Source organism: Taurulus bubalis (genome assembly GCF_910589615.1).
Source record: "Taurulus bubalis genome assembly, chromosome: 8".
NCBI lineage: Eukaryota > Metazoa > Chordata > Actinopteri > Perciformes > Cottidae > Taurulus > Taurulus bubalis.
Genome location: NC_136596.1, coordinates 27,297,640 through 27,316,706, shown reverse-complemented (window position 1 = coordinate 27,316,706; position 19,067 = coordinate 27,297,640). Strand labels below are relative to the sequence as shown.

At 44.5% G+C, this 19,067-nt stretch overlaps 1 protein-coding gene across 1 annotated transcript in view; it reads right to left on the bottom strand.

Annotated features, from left to right (window-relative positions):
- Positions 1-1,623: 1,623 nt before the first annotated feature.
- The window catches only part of top3b (DNA topoisomerase III beta), a gene marked incomplete at its 5' end in the record, with an annotated part of 28,822 nt that continues 11,378 nt past the window's right edge, over positions 1,624-19,067 (bottom strand). Inside the window, 17 exons of the mRNA XM_079222740.1 lie at positions 1,624-2,098; positions 2,248-2,435; positions 3,372-3,573; positions 4,728-4,828; positions 5,633-5,782; positions 5,904-6,032; positions 6,378-6,551; positions 7,440-7,586; positions 9,932-10,037; positions 10,212-10,366; positions 11,260-11,350; positions 11,492-11,605; positions 11,680-11,836; positions 17,058-17,254; positions 17,575-17,649; positions 17,733-17,839; positions 18,992-19,067. The exon at positions 18,992-19,067 is cut by the window's right edge and continues 56 nt beyond it. Of these exons, the coding sequence (XP_079078866.1) occupies positions 1,826-2,098; positions 2,248-2,435; positions 3,372-3,573; positions 4,728-4,828; positions 5,633-5,782; positions 5,904-6,032; positions 6,378-6,551; positions 7,440-7,586; positions 9,932-10,037; positions 10,212-10,366; positions 11,260-11,350; positions 11,492-11,605; positions 11,680-11,836; positions 17,058-17,254; positions 17,575-17,649; positions 17,733-17,839; positions 18,992-19,067 (2,442 nt within the window). The 3' untranslated portion in view covers positions 1,624-1,825. The remainder of the gene's footprint in view (positions 2,099-2,247; positions 2,436-3,371; positions 3,574-4,727; positions 4,829-5,632; positions 5,783-5,903; positions 6,033-6,377; positions 6,552-7,439; positions 7,587-9,931; positions 10,038-10,211; positions 10,367-11,259; positions 11,351-11,491; positions 11,606-11,679; positions 11,837-17,057; positions 17,255-17,574; positions 17,650-17,732; positions 17,840-18,991) is intronic.

The following is a 19,067-nucleotide window of genomic DNA, read 5'->3' as shown; positions in this document are numbered from 1 at the left end:
TTTGCGTTGGCTGTGGGGCGTCTGGCACGACCCGGAGATCTCAGACACTGGAGGCCTTTGTGACTGTGGGCTTCTGTCACGGGAAAAATGTGGTGGAGAGAGATTCATTAGCATAACTCTTCAATGGAGCATCTCTCCTGCTATACACTGTGGAAGGAGCGAGAGCCCCATCTATGCTGGAAAAGAGATTTGAACACGCGTCAACGCAGACAAGCTGCGAAAGAAAAGGCTTTATGGTTCTTCTCTCAACATTGTTGGAGTCCTAGCAGAAAACCAGTTGCCTTTACGAGTGCAGATAGACTTTTGATAACATTCCCAAGGGGGGAGTGGTCTTTTTCCTCGCCTTGCGATTAAAAAAAGACCTTGAACTAGCTAATGTTGTGAAAAAGATCCCTTGCGACGCTACGTACAGCTGTCACGACCGCGTGGTGACTGAGGAAACAGGCGACTCCTACGAGACGAGCGTTACAAGATGGAACCCATGATCCCATGTTGTGAAAACACATCGATTGTCATTCGATAAGTAAATGAGTCATGTGAGGTCACAGAGCGCCTGCTAACCATAGCAACAGCCGACATTAACAGACTGATTTGGCACAGCTAATCAAGTGTGAAGCAGTCGGCATGAGCCTCGGTACAAAGCTCTGGGTCGGGACCAAAGGACTGAGCTCGTGGGTGAGCTTCCTTCGTGGGGCGTCTCAGACATCCGGAGCAGAGCCGCTGCCATCAGGATGCCTCCTGGACGCCGTTAGCGGTTTCCCAGGCGTGTCAAGCTGGTGCACGAGGGAGAGACTCCGCATCGGGCCTGCACTGGGAACGCCTCGCGTCTGCTGGAAAGAGTCGCTGGGGACCCTGAGCCCCAGCCCCGGATAAGCGGAAGACGATGGAGGGTTAAAAGGAGCTGTACTTGGACAAAGACTCAAAGCCAGGTATCTCATGGGGCTGCTCTGAAGTCCAGAAGCTCCTGCAAGAGAAACCATATGTACGTTGTCTTAACCACCAGCTACACCAGTGTCAGCAGAGACGGCTGTAGACTTTGTTCATGTGATTCAACCTCTACAAATTCAGCAGGAAGCCCTCAATCGCACCATAAGGGACAGACATGTCATTCTAAAACCCTTCCACGAGGTCACGCACCTTTTGACCAAGATGATCAGACCTGTGCTGGACTATGGAGCAGACATACGAATGGAGGCTTTGGGCCTGCTGGACGTGACCAGTTTCTCATTCATTACAAGTTAGTGCACGGCGTTCCAAACAAGCTTCTACAAAGAGGACGTGCGATTCACTTCATGATGCCAGCCTTGGCTTTCCTGATTATTATGCAAAATGTTGAATGCTTTTTTTCCCCCCACTCATCTGAATTTATTCATGTTTCAAAGATGGTCTGATGACGCATGCAGTGAGAGACATCATTGAGTTGAGTCGTGTGGGACATCGTTGGTAAGCTACATGTTAAAATGGACAACACATAGAACTCTCCCATCTAGATCCAGCTATGAGGCCTATTCACTTTCTCAAGTTACAGGAGAGTGAGTGACTGAAGACATTGAGAGAAACCTTTATTTAAAAAAAAAAACTAGCTAGTCAGCATTAAGTGTGAAGGATTCAGAGCATTACTCCGCCCACAAATATACATCATCATGTGTACTAACAGAAAAAGGTACAGCTTCCCAGTACAGTAAGGTCAACTCCTTGAAAACATACTTGCGTATAAAAAAGCTCTTTTTTATGACACTTGAGGCAAACATTTTGCAAGACATATTTTACTCCAGTGTAATTGAATACACGTCAAGCTAATAGGAGGATGCACTACAAACAAACACTATACAAAGTAAGCTGCCAAGGCAGCCATTTTGTCTTTAGGTTTCTTAGGGTTCCCCCGGCGTCCTCTGCCACGGCCCCGTCCTCCTCGCCTGGCGCCGCCGCCCCTGTGCCTCATGGTGGCGTGTTTGAGCTCCACCAGGTCCTGGAAGACTGGATCACAGAACACGCAGCCGGTGTGTTGGGTCTCGCCGGCAGGAAGTGGAGTGCGAGTCTTGTTGAAGTCCACCGCGACCAGAGAGGCGTCGCAGGCGTCGCAGCTGTCCTGAGCAACCTTCATGAACGCACACACACACACACACACACACACACACACACACACACACACACACACACACACACACACACACACACACACAGTTCGAGCCCAAGTACATAGACTTTAAAGTATTAAGAAACTGAGATGTCGGCCTGTTTTCTTACCTGCACTCTGTGTGCGTGTTCAAAGAAGTGCACGACCACGTTGCATTTATTACATGCCATCTTCCACTTTGGTCCAGAAGTGGTATCCAGCACCAAGACCCCACCTTCACACTCCACACACTGTCCAATGCCCAAAGAGTTGAGAGAGTGCTGGCAGGAGGGATGGGTGCATTCATTGCATCCCATACCTGGGAAGAGCAAATAGATATGAATAAACATCGATATGGAATACAATTACTGCTTGCGGTTGCATTTTACATCCACGTCTGTCCAAAATATCCCCACTTCATCATTTATCCTCTTAGACATTTATGTTTACGTCATAATTAGCAAACCAATTCTTAATTTATGCACAAATGTGTGTTTTGGCAGGTGACCGTGACCTTGACCTTTGACCTTCAGTTCTAATAAGTTCACCTTTGAGTCCAGGTGGATGTTTGTGGTGGACTTTTTTTTTATATCACGAGATTTAACTCCACCTGAGAACTGTCATTGTAAAGTAATGAGTTACCAGTGCTGGGGCTACTTTCACATGTGCTAACAGGGGCACAATGCTACGGCTAACTAGCCACTATCTAACAAGCAGATTCTTACTATTTATGACATTAATATTTCTTTAACTTGCATTTTCATGTATAAGATACTTTACAAAATATTCCTGATCATTTCAAAACCTTCAAAGTCAATTCACAGATTCATTCTTACTCAACTCTTCATCCTCCTTAGATTAGACTGTTTTAGATTTAGAGGAACCAAATTATGGAATGACTTTTCCCACATAAAGAAATGTCCCTCTTTAAAAATTGCCCAAAAGAAAGTAAGCTGTTTTGTAAGAGTTTTTTTTTATGTATTAGTGTTCACACATGCTCACACACACACACAACATAGTTACATTATTTTTCTTTTGTCGTCTATCTTATGCATATTTCATTTCATGTTTGTAATTTTGCAACATTTTAAATGTCGCTTCAAATAAGCCCAGTTGGCTGTTTCTCTCTTCCTGCCCCGTGATATTCATTCATCTGTTATGATTTCTATTTTATCGTTTGAATTGTGCAAAAATGAATAAATGAATCCAACAAGCACACGCGCTGCCGAGCGCCAGGGCCCTGGACGCGTCGTACCTTTCTTCATGTCCCTGAAGGGCGTGTTGCTGAAGCAGTACGGGCACAGCGGGTAGCTTTTGCCGCGGGGGCCGGACGTCCACAGCACCAGCTCAAACTCGTCCAGCGGGCAGCGCAGCTCCTTGTACAGCTTGATGGCTCCGTTCTGGGGGAGGCTGTAGGTCTCGTCGCAGTGGGAGCAGTGCAGCCGGCTGGGCTTGGCCTGAGCATTATGGGATGTGAAGTTAGGACCATTCAAACCGGTTTGACTCACATGCAACACTGTGAGTCCTATGGCAGAGATCACTGAAGGCATCGGCACACTTGCCAAATGAAATACACAACACACTAACAGACGTATGGAAGACAACACACGACATCTCCATGTGCTGGACTCCTAAAATACACTTCCACGACAGACACGGTTCCTTGAAACTATCGAGGCATAAATCTACATGAAGCAATTCAAACATGTGAGTTTTTCCTCTTTAGCTCCCAGAATGCTTCACTCATGGACTACCTTGTGGTTTCCATCGGAACAGACCACTTAACATCACTACGCATATATATTCAGATACAATAACAATGACAAAAACATGTGCGGCCTCGTGATTCATTCATGCTTCTAGAAGTGGTTCTGTCCGGCTGAAATGCCAATAAAGGGAACGCGTCAGCTTTAGGGTCGTGAAGCTCTTTTTAAAGCTGAACGTAGAAGGCCAACGCACAGGAAGTGACACGCTTCAGCAGCGCAACGTTAAAGGGATCGGACTGGTGGGTAAGACCTTTTGATTTGCCCTTTTACAAATACTTTCACTTCTTCACAGTTATCAAATAACAAAGAGTAAAGTTAAACGTCATGTGTAATCTTCATCCAAGTAGAGATGGTCAGATTTACTTGAACCAACGAGGTATTTTACTTTGAGCAATCCTGATTGCTTGTGCCAGTAACCTGTATTTCCAGAGGTGATGTCATTGAGTCATTCTCAAGAGAGTCCTGGTTAAGATGGAACATCTGCCTCCAAGTTACAGAGACAGGACATGTCATCATCATAATAATAATAATAATAATAATAAATTTCATTTATATGGCGCTTTTCATGATACTCAAAGTCACGATTTACACAAGACAAAAAAGAACTGCTGATAAACTAATAAGGAGCCACCAAACAACTATTTCACATCTACAAAGGGTGGGTTCCCACACTTTAAAGAGGCTTGGTTCATTGGGAAAGGGCCGATGTCAAAGAGGGCCGATGTCAAAGAGGGCCGATGTCAAAGAGGGCCGATGTCAAAGAGGGCCGATGTCAAAGAGGGCCGATGTCAGACCCTCTGGCTGACGAGCTTTCTTTAAAGGATGCAATGGACTCTTCTGCTGACCTGGATGTACTTCATGAAGCGGTGGCACTTGCCACAGCGGGACAGGGGCTTCCCAGAGGCAGCAATGGGGGAAAAGGAGACCTCCATCAACTCGTCCATGCCTGTGAACACAACAGACAGGAAGTGTGAGCTGGTAGGAACGAACGGAGGAAGGTGTGAGGTGAGGGTGTGTGCGCTCGTTTGCATGTGTGGAGCGCAACCTCCCTTCAGTTCAGTTTAATGTGAAACGCCCAGAATCACAGATGCCCTCAGAGGGCTTTATAATCTGTACACATAGCGACATCATAGTCTGGTATTTTGCAATTACGTAATGCATGTCCCCTACAGTCCATACAGTACTTTGAAGTTTCTGGATTTTGCTTCACTCCTGAGAACGAGAACCGTACGAGAGGAAGAGGGACGTCCCAGATCATCATTTTATTAGATCACATGTAGCGCAGTGACAAGACAGATATTTATATTATATTATTAGTCAGGATTACAGCAGCAAGAGATAGTAGTAGAATAAGAAGTAAACTTCACTCATAACCCAGAGAGCTTGTCAGGCTTCATGGGCCTAAAGGGGTTTTGTATCTACATACAATGGGTCCCTGATTAAGAATGCATTCCTAAGCATGTTGGGTATTCGTTCAAGCTGTTAATCGTTTGGTCCAACCACCAATCCAAAACCCAAATATATTCAAGATATCTTAATCTGAGACAAAGGAAAGTGATCCTCTGATGACCCTCATCCCTTAAGTATTCAGGTTGAGTTTCTGCTGGTGATGAACCGCTCAGTGCATGTTGTTAACGCGAGAGAGGACCCGAGTTCAGGTCAGCATCCGATGCTCGTCAAGAGGAAACCAAATCATCCAAATCCTGAGCCCTAAAACAAGTCATGTGATCAGGACTAGCCGTGAACTTACTGGGGATGGAGTCCACAAAGTAGTGGAACTTCCTCTTGAAGATGTCCAGCGTGTGCTGCAGGACCTGCTGGAAGTTAGCCTTCCCCAGAGAGATGAGGTTCAGCTGCTTCTCCACAGCGCTGCGGATAGTGGGAAGCACCAGCTCTGCATCTGCAAGGACACACACAGCCATCACAGATCTACACATATACATACATGTGTCTCTTTCAATGCACAGCTATAGACCCCATATACATGTCAGAAGGTGCATTAGTAACAGCAGTCTAAGGACCTGTCCGGTAGTAACCGTGCACCAGGACCACGCCCAGGTTGGTTGGCTTCAACTTGCGTCCATTCTCCACGGTCACATAGTTCCTCTGGCAGATGTTGTTGATGTGCACAGGAATACTGGCATCAGTACCTGAGGACGGACGGCAACATCTGTGAAACTGTTCCTCATCAGCAGCAGAGGAATGCGGTGATGCAGATCCTCTTGAAGACCTAGTGCTGCTTAATAAAGAGTATTAACTTGGACTGATATGCATGAACAAAAAAGGCCAGAAAGCGAATCGAATCCCCAGAGACTATCTTGGACTAGCTTTGAATGACTGTCATTACATCATTTAGTACATTCTCTCACTGCAGTAGACTTCTGAGCCCCAACGCTCTGCACAAGCTGCTCCCTGTCTTACCTCTCTACCGCTCTACCTTCAGGAACTACACACACAAACAGAACATGTGCTAGACAGACATTGCAGAGTCATACCGATGCCATGCTTCTCCATGAGGGTGATGAGTTCCGCCTCGGTCAGGTAGTCCGGGGGGCTGGTCTGCTTTTCCACCAGCTTGATCTCGTCCACTGTGAACGTGTCTCCGCGCTCACAGACGGGCATGGCCTCTTCCAGAGGAATGCCCTGCCACGGCATCACTTCAGTGTAGCCTGCAGGAGAATGTGCACTGAGCATGAGGGTTGGAACAGCTTCTCCCAGTCAGGGTTCACATCCTGACCAATGGATTCATGACTTTAAACCAAATTTCCATGACAAACATTTAGTGAAATCTGGGTGTAAACAGGAAAAAGTGAGTAAATGTAGTATTTAAACTAACAATGAGAATACAAAGCATACAGTAAACCTTAGATGACACAAATGAATGAGACAATAGTTTGATTAAAAGAATAAACATTTATATACATGCCTGTATGTATGCCTGCTTATATTTTGAATCTTTCTTTTAAAAGCATATTCATTATTTCAAACTCAGCGTAAATGAACGTCATGAACACATGAATATAACACATGTACATGACTTTTACTTAACTTTTGGGATGTTATTTTTTTTCAAGGATTTTTCCAGGCCTGGAAATGACCATTTTAAAACTCCATGACTCTTCCAGGTTCTCCATGAGCGTAAGAACCCTGCACCGTCTTTCCTCACTTCTTAGTGACACTAGCTAGTTTTAAACTAGTGATTTATTAAATCAGGCTAATGTCTTTGCTAGCTAAAACTTCTGTAATATGCCAATCTGTTGCTAACAAACATCTGAGGCCCTGTCCAATGAAAATGATCGACTATGGAAACAGGAAGTGACTGTAAGACCACAACCACTTTAAGGAGGGCAAACGAGTATTCAAGCAGTTTAGAAGGAGAAGGGATCATTATGCTAACCTAGCTGAAGTTAGCTAAGTCACGAAACATTTCTAGCACAGCGTGTAATTTGAGGTATGTTGCGTTATTGCTCTGAAACGTCCTTTCAAATCTTCTTGGTTTGAATCACCGTTACTCAGCATTCATCACATGTTCTTAATTCTCTCAGATGAGGCGCTACCTGGAGAGATCAGGGTCTTGCCGCTACACGAGAAGGCCTCTGTGCCAATGTTGAAGTCAATGGTGGTCTGTAGGTATTTGCAGTCCTGACTGAGGGTGGCAATGAAGTGCCGAGTGATGTAGTCGTACAGCCGCCAGCCATCACTTCCTGTGGATAGCAGAGGAGGGAGGTTAGAGGTTAGAGGTTAGAGGTTAAGTCAGAGTGAAAGGGTGCCGACATGAAAGACGGTCTTCCAGTCTAGTGTACAAATTAATATTTGTTGTATCCTGCCGGTACTTTTTGATCTGATATGGGACATATATGAACTATTATCCATTATCTATTCAGTGTTTTTCAACCTTTTTTGAGCCACGGCACATTTTCTACAATATACACACCAATAACCCAAAAAGTTACAAAATGTCACATTGTAGCATAATACAGCATATATGGTAATTATTATTAATGTCACATTGTAGCATAATACAGCATATATGGTCATTATTATTAATGTCACATTGTAGCATAATACAGCATATATGGTCATTATTATTAATGTCACATTGTAGCATAATACAGCATATATGGTCATTATTATTAATGTCACATTGTAGCATAATACAGCATATATGGTAATTATTATTAATGTCACATTGTAGCATAATACAGCATATATGGTCATTATTATTAATGTCACATTGTAGCATAATACAGCATATATGGTCATTACTATTAATGTCACATTGTAGCATAATACAGCATATATGGTCATTATTATTAATGTCACATTGTAGCATAATACAGCATATATGGAAATTATTATTAATGTCACATTGTAGCATAATACAGCATATATGGAAATTATTATTAATGTCACATTGTAGCATAATACAGCATATATGGAAATTATTATTAATGTCACATTGTAGCATAATACAGCATATATGGTAATTATTATTAATGTCACATTGTAGCATAATACAACATATATGTTCATTATTATTAATGTCACATTGTAGCATAATACAGCATATATGGAAATTATTATTAATGTCACATTGTAGCATAATACAACATATATGGAAATTATTATTAATGTCACATTGTAGCATAATACAGCATATATGGAAATTATTATTAATGTCACATTGTAGCATAATACAGCATATATGGAAATTATTATTAATGTCACATTGTAGCATAATACAGCATATATGGTAATTATTATTAATGTCACATTGTAGCATAATACAGCATATATGTTCATTATTATTAATGTCACATTGTAGCATAATACAGCATATATGGAAATTATTATTAATGTCACATTGTAGCATAATACAGCATATATGGTCATTATTATTAATGTCACATTGTAGCATAATACAGCATATATGGTCATTATTATTAATGTCACATTGTAGCATAATACAGCATATATGGTAATTATTATTAATGTCACATTGTAGCATAATACAGCATATATGGTCATTATTATTAATGTCACATTGTAGCATAATACAGCATATATGGTCATTATTATTAATGTCACATTGTAGCATAATACAGCATATATGGTAATTATTATTAATGTCACATTGTAGCATAATACAGCATATATGGTCATTATTATTAATGTCACATTGTAGCATAATACAGCATATATGGTCATTACTATTAATGTCACATTGTAGCATAATACAGCATATATGGTCATTATTATTAATGTCACATTGTAGCATAATACAGCATATATGGAAATTATTATTAATGTCACATTGTAGCATAATACAGCATATATGGAAATTATTATTAATGTCACATTGTAGCATAATACAGCATATATGGAAATTATTATTAATGTCACATTGTAGCATAATACAGCATATATGGTAATTATTATTAATGTCACATTGTAGCATAATACAACATATATGTTCATTATTATTAATGTCACATTGTAGCATAATACAGCATATATGGAAATTATTATTAATGTCACATTGTAGCATAATACAACATATATGGAAATTATTATTAATGTCACATTGTAGCATAATACAGCATATATGGAAATTATTATTAATGTCACATTGTAGCATAATACAGCATATATGGAAATTATTATTAATGTCACATTGTAGCATAATACAGCATATATGGTAATTATTATTAATGTCACATTGTAGCATAATACAGCATATATGTTCATTATTATTAATGTCACATTGTAGCATAATACAGCATATATGGAAATTATTATTAATGTCACATTGTAGCATAATACAGCATATATGGTCATTATTATTAATGTCATATTGGAGCATAATACAGCATATATGGTCATTATTATTAATGTCATATTGGAGCATTTCATTACTAGACCAGACACTATATTGCAGCTCAGACGCTCAACAATGGAACATTATTTGCGGTAACTAAATGTTCCCAGGGCACACCTGACCATCTGTCGCTGCACACTGGTTGAACACCACTGCGTTAAAATGGCTCACCCAGTTCTGCTTCTGAGGCAGCGCGCATGGGAGTGATGGGCGGATGGTCTCCGACATCAGCTCCTTTCCTGGGTCGGTTCAAACCAGTTGCAAGCAGAGCCTTCACCTGATGGAGAGGTGACAGTTCTTATAGGAACACATTTATGTTCATGCACAATCGATCGGTTTCTATAAGCAGACACCACTGGCACCAAGCTCATGCATCCTTGTTCCCACAGCTTTAGCAATGGTCTGTATTGTGAAAGGCCTGAGACTAAGACCTGGTCCCAGCGGTGCTCACCTCCTCTGCCCACATCGGGTTGCTGGTCTGCTGCTTCAGCGTTCCCTTCAGGTCAAAGTTCTCTGGGTAGTGGGTCGTTTCAGTCCGTGGGTAACTGATGTAGCCCTGAATATACAGGCGCTCTGCTATCTGCATGGTATGCTGGGGACCCATGCCTGAGACAACATCAAGTTCATAGTTAGGACTGGCTCAGGTCTATAGTTAGGACTGGTTCAGGTCTATAGTTAGGACTGGCTCAGGTCTATAGTTAGGACTGGTTCAGGTCTATAGTTAGGACTGGCTCAGGTCTATAGTTAGGACTGGTTCAGGTCTATAGTTAGGGCTGGTTCAGGTCTATAGTTAGGGCTGGTTCAGGTCTATAGTTAGGACTGGCTCAGGTCTATAGTTAGGACTGGCTCAGGTCTATAGTTAGGGCTGGTTCAGGTCTATAGTTAGGGCTGGTTCAGGTTTATAGTTAGGACTGACTCAGGTTTATAGTTAGGGCTGGCTCAGGTTTATAGCTAAGGCTGACTCAGGTCTATAGTTAGGACTGGTTCAGGTCTATAGTTAGGGCTGGTTCAGGTCTAGTTAGGACTGGTTCAGGTTTATAGTTAGGACTGACTCAGGTCTATAGTTAGGGCTGGTTCAGGTCTATAGTTAGGGCTGGTTCAGGTCTATAGTTAGGACTGGTTCAGGTCTATAGTTAGGACTGGCTCAGGTCTATAGTTAGGACTGGTTCAGGTCTATAGTTAGGACTGGTTCAGGTCTATAGTTAGGACTGGTTCAGGTTTATAGTTAGGACTGGCTCAGGTCTATAGTTAGGACTGACTCAGGTCTATAGTTAGGACTGGTTCAGGTCTATAGTTAGGACTGACTCAGGTCTATAGTTAGGACTGGTTAGGGTCTATAGATTTTGAGCTATACAAAGGGAATATTGTGCCCACAGATATTTCACTACTTTCTAAACAAGTACATGCATACACATATTTTAAAATTCCCAAATGTTTACTCATTCATTTCCATTACCTAGAGCAGAACAAATACAGCTGATGAAGTGATGTGAACATACCTAAGGAGGAGCTGGCCACTCTCAACATCTCCACAGTGTTCAAGGCCTGAGGCCTCTGCTTCGCCTTCTCTTTCTTACTCACAGACTCCACCTGTAAGGGGCGACACGGCTTTATGTCAGAGGTCAGATAAGATGGGATCGGCTTTATCTCCCATATTATCAACCAACAAAAAAAACACACTGCAGACACATTCTTACTCAATAAAACAACAACAATACATCATTCATGTACCTGCGCCTCCCTGGACGTCTTGGCCTGGTTGACGAACATCTGACCCACATCCCTGTCGAAGACCCTCACCCTGTTCCAGTCCAGCGTCAGCGGGCTGTCCTTCCCTCTGAATACCTGAGCAAACACAGCGTCAATACCGAGGGCAGGAAGAAGTGGTGGACGCTGTCGAGGGGAGGAAACCAGCGTACCTTCGCCTGCAGGATCCAGTACGTCTCCGGCTTAAAGGACTGGATCTTGTCATGGCGTTCCACACAGAAGCCGAGTGTTGGGGTCTGGCACGGTCCAAAAGAGATCAAGGAGGAGTCAAGGTTGCCGTACTTACCCTGGAAGTACTTGGTCTGGAACCTGGATAACATTTGACCAACAAACGACAGTTGTAATCAAACTCACTGAGCAGGGAATCAAACGTCATCCTGAATAACGGAGCTGATGGAATCTGGATTATTTATTCCATCTAACTGATTGCATACTTTTTTTAGTCACTATGTTTTTACAAACATGACCCATTCTATTAATATTCACAATTTTGTCTTTTTTTAGCCTGAAACCCAATTGAAACCCAGGTACACGCACATACATATACATCTGCCCTCATCTATACTGTGTGCCTTTTTTGAGATGAAATAATAAACGCACAAACACACACACACACACACACACACAATACTTCCATACCCTGAATATATCATGTTTTGCTACGGTTTAGAACGGTAGAAAGGTAGAACGGTAGGACGGTAGAACGGTAGAACGGTAGAACGGTAGAAAGGTAGGACGGTAGAAAGGTAGGACGGTAGAAAGGTAGGACGGTAGAAAGGTAGCACGGTGAAAGGTAGAACGGTAGAAAGGTAGAACGGTAGAAAGGTAGAAAGGTAGGACGGTAGAAAGGTAGGACGGTAGAAAGGTAGCACGGTGAAAGGTAGAACGGTAGAAAGGTAGAACGGTAGAAAGGTAGAAAGGTAGGACGGTAGAAAGGTAGCACGGTAGAAAGGTAGCACGGTAGAAAGGTAGCACGGTAGGACGGTAGAAAGGTAGCACGGTAGAAAGGTAGAAAGGTAGCACGGTAGCACGGTAGAAAGGTAGAACGGTAGGACGGTAGAACGGTAGAAAGGTAGAACGGTAGAAAGGTAGCACGGTAGAAAGGTAGCACGGTAGAAAGGTAGCACGGTAGCACGGTAGAAAGGTAGAAAGGTAGAACGGTAGGACGGTAGAAAGGTAGAACGGTAGAAAGGTAGCACGGTAGAAAGGTAGCACGGTAGAAAGGTAGAAAGGTAGGACGGTAGAAAGGTAGAACGGTAGACCGGTAGAACGGTAGAACGGTAGGACGGTAGAACGGTAGAACGGTAGAAAGGTAGAACGGTAGAACGGTAGGACGGTAGAAAGGTAGGACGGTAGAAAGGTAGAACGGTAGGACGGTAGAACGGTAGAACGGTAGAAAGGTAGAACGGTAGAAAGGTAGAACGGTAGAACGGTAGGACGGTAGCACGGTAGAAAGGTAGAACGGTAGAACGGTAGAACGGTAGGACGGTAGACCGGTAGAACGGTAGAACGGTAGAAAGGTAGAACGGTAGAACGGTAGGACGGTAGAAAGGTAGAACGGTAGAACGGTAGGACGGTAGAAAGGTAGAAAGGTAGAACGGTAGAACGGTAGGACGGTAGAACGGTAGAAAGGTAGAACGGCAGAGCTGTAGAACGGTAGAACGGTAGGACGGTAGAAAGGTAGAACGGTAGAAAGGTAGAACGGCAGAGCTGTAGAAAGGTAGAACGGTAGAACGGTAGAACGGTAGGACGGTAGAAAGGTAGAACGGTAGAACGGTAGAACGGTAGAAAGGTAGAACGGTAGAACGGTAGAACGGTAGCACGGTAGAAAGGTAGAACGGTAGAAAGGTAGAAAGGTAGGACGGTAGCACGGTAGAAAGGTAGAACGGTAGGACGGTAGAACGGTAGACCGGTAGAACGGTAGAACGGTAGAAAGGTAGCACGGTAGAAAGGTAGCACGGTAGAAAGGTAGCACGGTAGAAAGGTAGCACGGTGAAAGGTAGAACGGTAGAAAGGTAGGACGGTAGAAAGGTAGCACGGTAGAAAGGTACCACGGTAGCACGGTAGCACGGTAGAAAGGTAGCACGGTGAAAGGTAGAACGGTAGAAAGGTAGGACGGTAGAAAGGTAGGACGGTAGAAAGGTAGAACGGTAGAACGGTAGGACGGTAGAACGGTAGAACGGTAGAAAGGTAGAACGGTAGAACGGTAGGACGGTAGAAAGGTAGGACGGTAGAAAGGTAGAACGGTAGGACGGTAGAACGGTAGAACGGTAGAAAGGTAGAACGGTAGAAAGGTAGAACGGTAGAACGGTAGGACGGTAGCACGGTAGAAAGGTAGAACGGTAGAACGGTAGAACGGTAGGACGGTAGACCGGTAGAACGGTAGAACGGTAGAAAGGTAGAACGGTAGAACGGTAGGACGGTAGAAAGGTAGAACGGTAGGACGGTAGAAAGGTAGAAAGGTAGAACGGTAGAACGGTAGGACGGTAGAACGGTAGAAAGGTAGAACGGCAGAGCTGTAGAACGGTAGAACGGTAGGACGGTAGAAAGGTAGAACGGTAGAAAGGTAGAACGGCAGAGCTGTAGAAAGGTAGAACGGTAGAACGGTAGAACGGTAGGACGGTAGAAAGGTAGAACGGTAGAACGGTAGAACGGTAGAAAGGTAGAACGGTAGAACGGTAGAACGGTAGCACGGTAGAAAGGTAGAACGGTAGAAAGGTAGAAAGGTAGGACGGTAGCACGGTAGAAAGGTAGAACGGTAGGACGGTAGAACGGTAGACCGGTAGAACGGTAGAACGGTAGAAAGGTAGCACGGTAGAAAGGTAGCACGGTAGAAAGGTAGCACGGTAGAAAGGTAGCACGGTGAAAGGTAGAACGGTAGAAAGGTAGGACGGTAGAAAGGTAGCACGGTAGAAAGGTACCACGGTAGCACGGTAGCACGGTAGAAAGGTAGCACGGTGAAAGGTAGAACGGTAGAAAGGTAGGACGGTAGAAAGGTAGGACGGTAGAAAGGTAGGACGGTAGAAAGGTAGCACGGTGAAAGGTAGAACGGTAGAAAGGTAGAACGGTAGAAAGGTAGAAAGGTAGGACGGTAGAAAGGTAGGACGGTAGAAAGGTAGCACGGTGAAAGGTAGAACGGTAGAAAGGTAGAACGGTAGAAAGGTAGAAAGGTAGGACGGTAGAAAGGTAGCACGGTAGAAAGGTAGCACGGTAGAAAGGTAGCACGGTAGGACGGTAGAAAGGTAGCACGGTAGAAAGGTAGAAAGGTAGCACGGTAGCACGGTAGAAAGGTAGAACGGTAGGACGGTAGAACGGTAGAAAGGTAGAACGGTAGAAAGGTAGCACGGTAGAAAGGTAGCACGGTAGAAAGGTAGCACGGTAGCACGGTAGAAAGGTAGAAAGGTAGAACGGTAGGACGGTAGAAAGGTAGAACGGTAGAAAGGTAGCACGGTAGAAAGGTAGCACGGTAGAAAGGTAGAAAGGTAGGACGGTAGAAAGGTAGAACGGTAGACCGGTAGAACGGTAGAACGGTAGGACGGTAGAACGGTAGAACGGTAGAAAGGTAGAACGGTAGAACGGTAGGACGGTAGAAAGGTAGGACGGTAGAAAGGTAGAACGGTAGGACGGTAGAACGGTAGAACGGTAGAAAGGTAGAACGGTAGAAAGGTAGAACGGTAGAACGGTAGGACGGTAGGACGGTAGACCGGTAGAACGGTAGCACGGTAGAAAGGTAGAACGGTAGAACGGTAGAACGGTAGACCGGTAGAACGGTAGAACGGTAGAAAGGTAGAACGGTAGAACGGTAGGACGGTAGAAAGGTAGAACGGTAGAACGGTAGGACGGTAGAAAGGTAGAAAGGTAGAACGGTAGAACGGTAGGACGGTAGAACGGTAGAAAGGTAGAACGGCAGAGCTGTAGAACGGTAGAACGGTAGGACGGTAGAAAGGTAGAACGGTAGAAAGGTAGAACGGCAGAGCTGTAGAAAGGTAGAACGGTAGAACGGTAGGACGGTAGAAAGGTAGAACGGTAGAACGGTAGAACGGTAGAAAGGTAGAACGGTAGAAAGGTAGAAAGGTAGGACGGTAGAAAGGTAGGACGGTAGAAAGGTAGGACGGTAGAAAGGTAGCACGGTAGAAAGGTAGAACGGTAGAAAGGTAGAACGGCAGAGCTGTAGAACGGTAGAACGGTAGAACGGTAGAACGGTAGCACGGTAGAAAGGTAGAACGGTAGAAAGGTAGAAAGGTAGGACGGTAGCACGGTAGAAAGGTAGAACGGTAGGACGGTAGAACGGTAGACCGGTAGAACGGTAGAACGGTAGAAAGGTAGCACGGTAGAAAGGTAGCACGGTAGAAAGGTAGCACGGTAGAAAGGTAGCACGGTGAAAGGTAGAACGGTAGAAAGGTAGGACGGTAGAAAGGTAGCACGGTAGAAAGGTAGCACGGTAGAAAGGTAGCGCGGTAGAAAGGTAGCACGGTGAAAGGTAGAACGGTAGAAAGGTAGGACGGTAGAAAGGTAGGACGGTAGAAAGGTAGGACGGTAGAAAGGTAGCACGGTGAAAGGTAGAACGGTAGAAAGGTAGGACGGTAGAAAGGTAGCACGGTAGAAAGGTAGCACGGTAGGACGGTAGAAAGGTAGCACGGTAGAAAGGTAGAAAGGTAGCACGGTAGCACGGTAGAAAGGTAGAACGGTAGAACGGTAGAAAGGTAGCACGGTAGAACGGTAGAAAGGTAGCACGGTAGAAAGGTAGCACGGTAGAAAGGTAGCACGGTAGCACGGTAGAAAGGTAGAAAGGTAGGACGGTAGAACGGTAGGACGGTAGAAAGGTAGAACGGTAGAAAGGTAGCACGGTAGAAAGGTAGCACGGTAGCACGGTAGAAAGGTAGAAAGGTAGGACGGTAGAAAGGTAGAACGGTAGACCGGTAGAACGGTAGAACGGTAGGACGGTAGAAAGGTAGAACGGTAGAACGGTAGGACGGTAGGACGGTAGCACGGTAGAAAGGTAGAACGGTAGAACGGTAGGACGGTAGAAAGGTAGCACGGTAGAAAGGTAGAACGGTAGAACGGTAGAACGGTAGAACGGTAGAACGGTAGAAAGGTAGCACGGTAGAAAGGTAGAACGGCAGAACGGTAGAACGGTAGAACGGTAGGACGGTAGAAAGGTAGCACGGTAGAAAGGTAGAACGGCAGAACGGTAGAACGGTAGAACGGCAGAGCTGTAGAACGGTAGAACGGTAGGACGGTAGAAAGGTAGAACGGTAGAAAGGTAGAACGGCAGAGCTGTAGAACGGTAGAACGGTAGAACGGTAGGACGGTAGAACGGTAGAAAAGTAGAGCGGTAGAACGGTAGACCGGTAGCACGGTAGAAAGGTAGAACGGCAGAGCGGTAGAAAGGTAGAAAGGTAGACAGATAGACAGGAAGAAAGGTAGACCGGTAGAAAGGTAGAACGGTAGAAAGGTAGAAAGGTAGAACGGTAGAATGGTAGCACGGTAGCACGGTAGAAAGGTAGAAAGGTAGAACAGCAGAAGGTACCGGGTGAAGGCACAGCCAATGCGCAGGTCCAGCTCCTGCCGGGCGTCCACGGACAGGGCTTCGTTGCGGTTGGGTTCTCCGAGGGAGTTCATGGCGTTGCAGAGGTCGGTGTCGGTGATGGAGCTGAACTTGGCGCGGTACACGGTTTGGTCCCTGACGCTCCCCTGGTTCATCACGGGCTGGATGGCGTCCAGGACCTGAGGCCAAGGAGGGACGAGGCAATGAGGGGAGAAAGGCGTCAGATAATGGGGATGCAGTAAATAAACTAAACTAGACAGACAGACTCACAGAGAGACTCACAACAGACAGACAGACTCACAGACAGACTCACAGAAAGACAGACTCACAGACATACAGACAGACAGATTCACGGATAGACAGACTTACGGACAGACAGGCTTTATGTGAACAATGCTGCCACAATCAAGAGGTGTGATACCATGGGTGGGACGTCATTATAATAAACATGCAGCGTTCACATGTGAATAGCAGCTTTAGCCTCAATGGGCTTAAGTACCTCAAAGCAGATGTTCTCTCCTTCTTTATCACAGTCCAGCCACAGAACCACGTAGTCACAGCCTCTGGCTTCAACCTGCATGAGCAGAGAGGAGAGGAGGCATGACACCCTGACACCCAGAATGCAGTGGGAACCACGCACTGGGCCGCCACACCCACCTGGAGGAACTTGACCATGTTGAGCTTGGGGTTGGCCTCCTTCTTTTCTGTGGGAGCCGTGCTAAAGAGTTCTGCAGGGTCCACCTTGTCCCAGTTGTTGTACTTGCCTAGAAAACACAGAGCCAAGTTCTGAAACGGTTTAGTACATTTATGATGAAACCAAAGAGTCTGGAACCCATATCCCGAAAGATGTTTTAGAACTGATGTATAGGAAGACATCTTTTGTTTTTAAAGCTGGAAGATTAGGGTGTTGAGGAAGTCATGATTCATGATGTCTGTACATGAACACCGTCTTCAAGAGCAACTTCACTCCGATATCTCTGTGTCATTTTGAAGCACAGACGGTAAAATGTATGTTTAATCCTACTTTTCTTTTAATGTCAGTATAAATGCTTCTGGAGGAGTGGAGCACTCACCCAACTGCATGGCATCGTTTTAACTTTTAATCATTCTAAATGTTATCTTTTTACCTTAGTATTTTGTTGTTGTAGAAATCATGCAATTTAAAAGGAATGCTAAATAAATGATGGTGTTTTTATTTATTCATGCATCAATCTTCCAATCATTTCTACAGCAATGAGGCTTTTGTTACACACGTATATATAAAAAATCTTGCCATTAATAGTTCTAATGATGTATTATAAGCTACTTAGAGCTCGTGTTAGGAGGTTAAACGGGTTTTAAGTGTGTGGCTGTGACGTTACCGGTTTGCCGACGTATATCTACCATGCGGCGGCGATTACGCGTGTAAATGTTTTTCAAGCATCCGTCACCTTTGACCGGGTGTTTTTTCAACAGTAACCACACCTACCAGTGATGTCACAGGGATGTCACAGTGATGTCACACTGCAGAACACCTGTACATCACTGATGCAAGGTGAGAAATTAAACCACTGAAAGTCAGCAAAAACAAGATGTTCAAGCGCTGTTCGCAGTAGAGGATCTGTCACATGGGAGTGGAATGTTTATACTTTACTTCACTGACTGAAATACTATATGACATGAGTGTGTGAGTGTGAGTGTGTGTGTGTGTGTGTGTGTGTGTGTGTGTGTGTGTGTGTGTGTTGGAAGTTACTGCTTTGGGATCAATCCAGTTCAACAGTTCTTTAAGAAAAGCAAACAGAAGTTCTTTGTTGTATGTGTGCAACGTTACAGGCGTTTCCATTCCCTCTTCCTCTGTAGACACGTTGATCAAAGCAAGGGAATGTCATGGATCACAGTCCGGTGGGTGAGCCGGACCTACTGTGGAGAATACCCACCGATGAAATCCAGACTCATCACATGTCCGCAGACAGAAGTCATCTTGAAACGTACGCTTTGGCCCTGGAAGCTGCC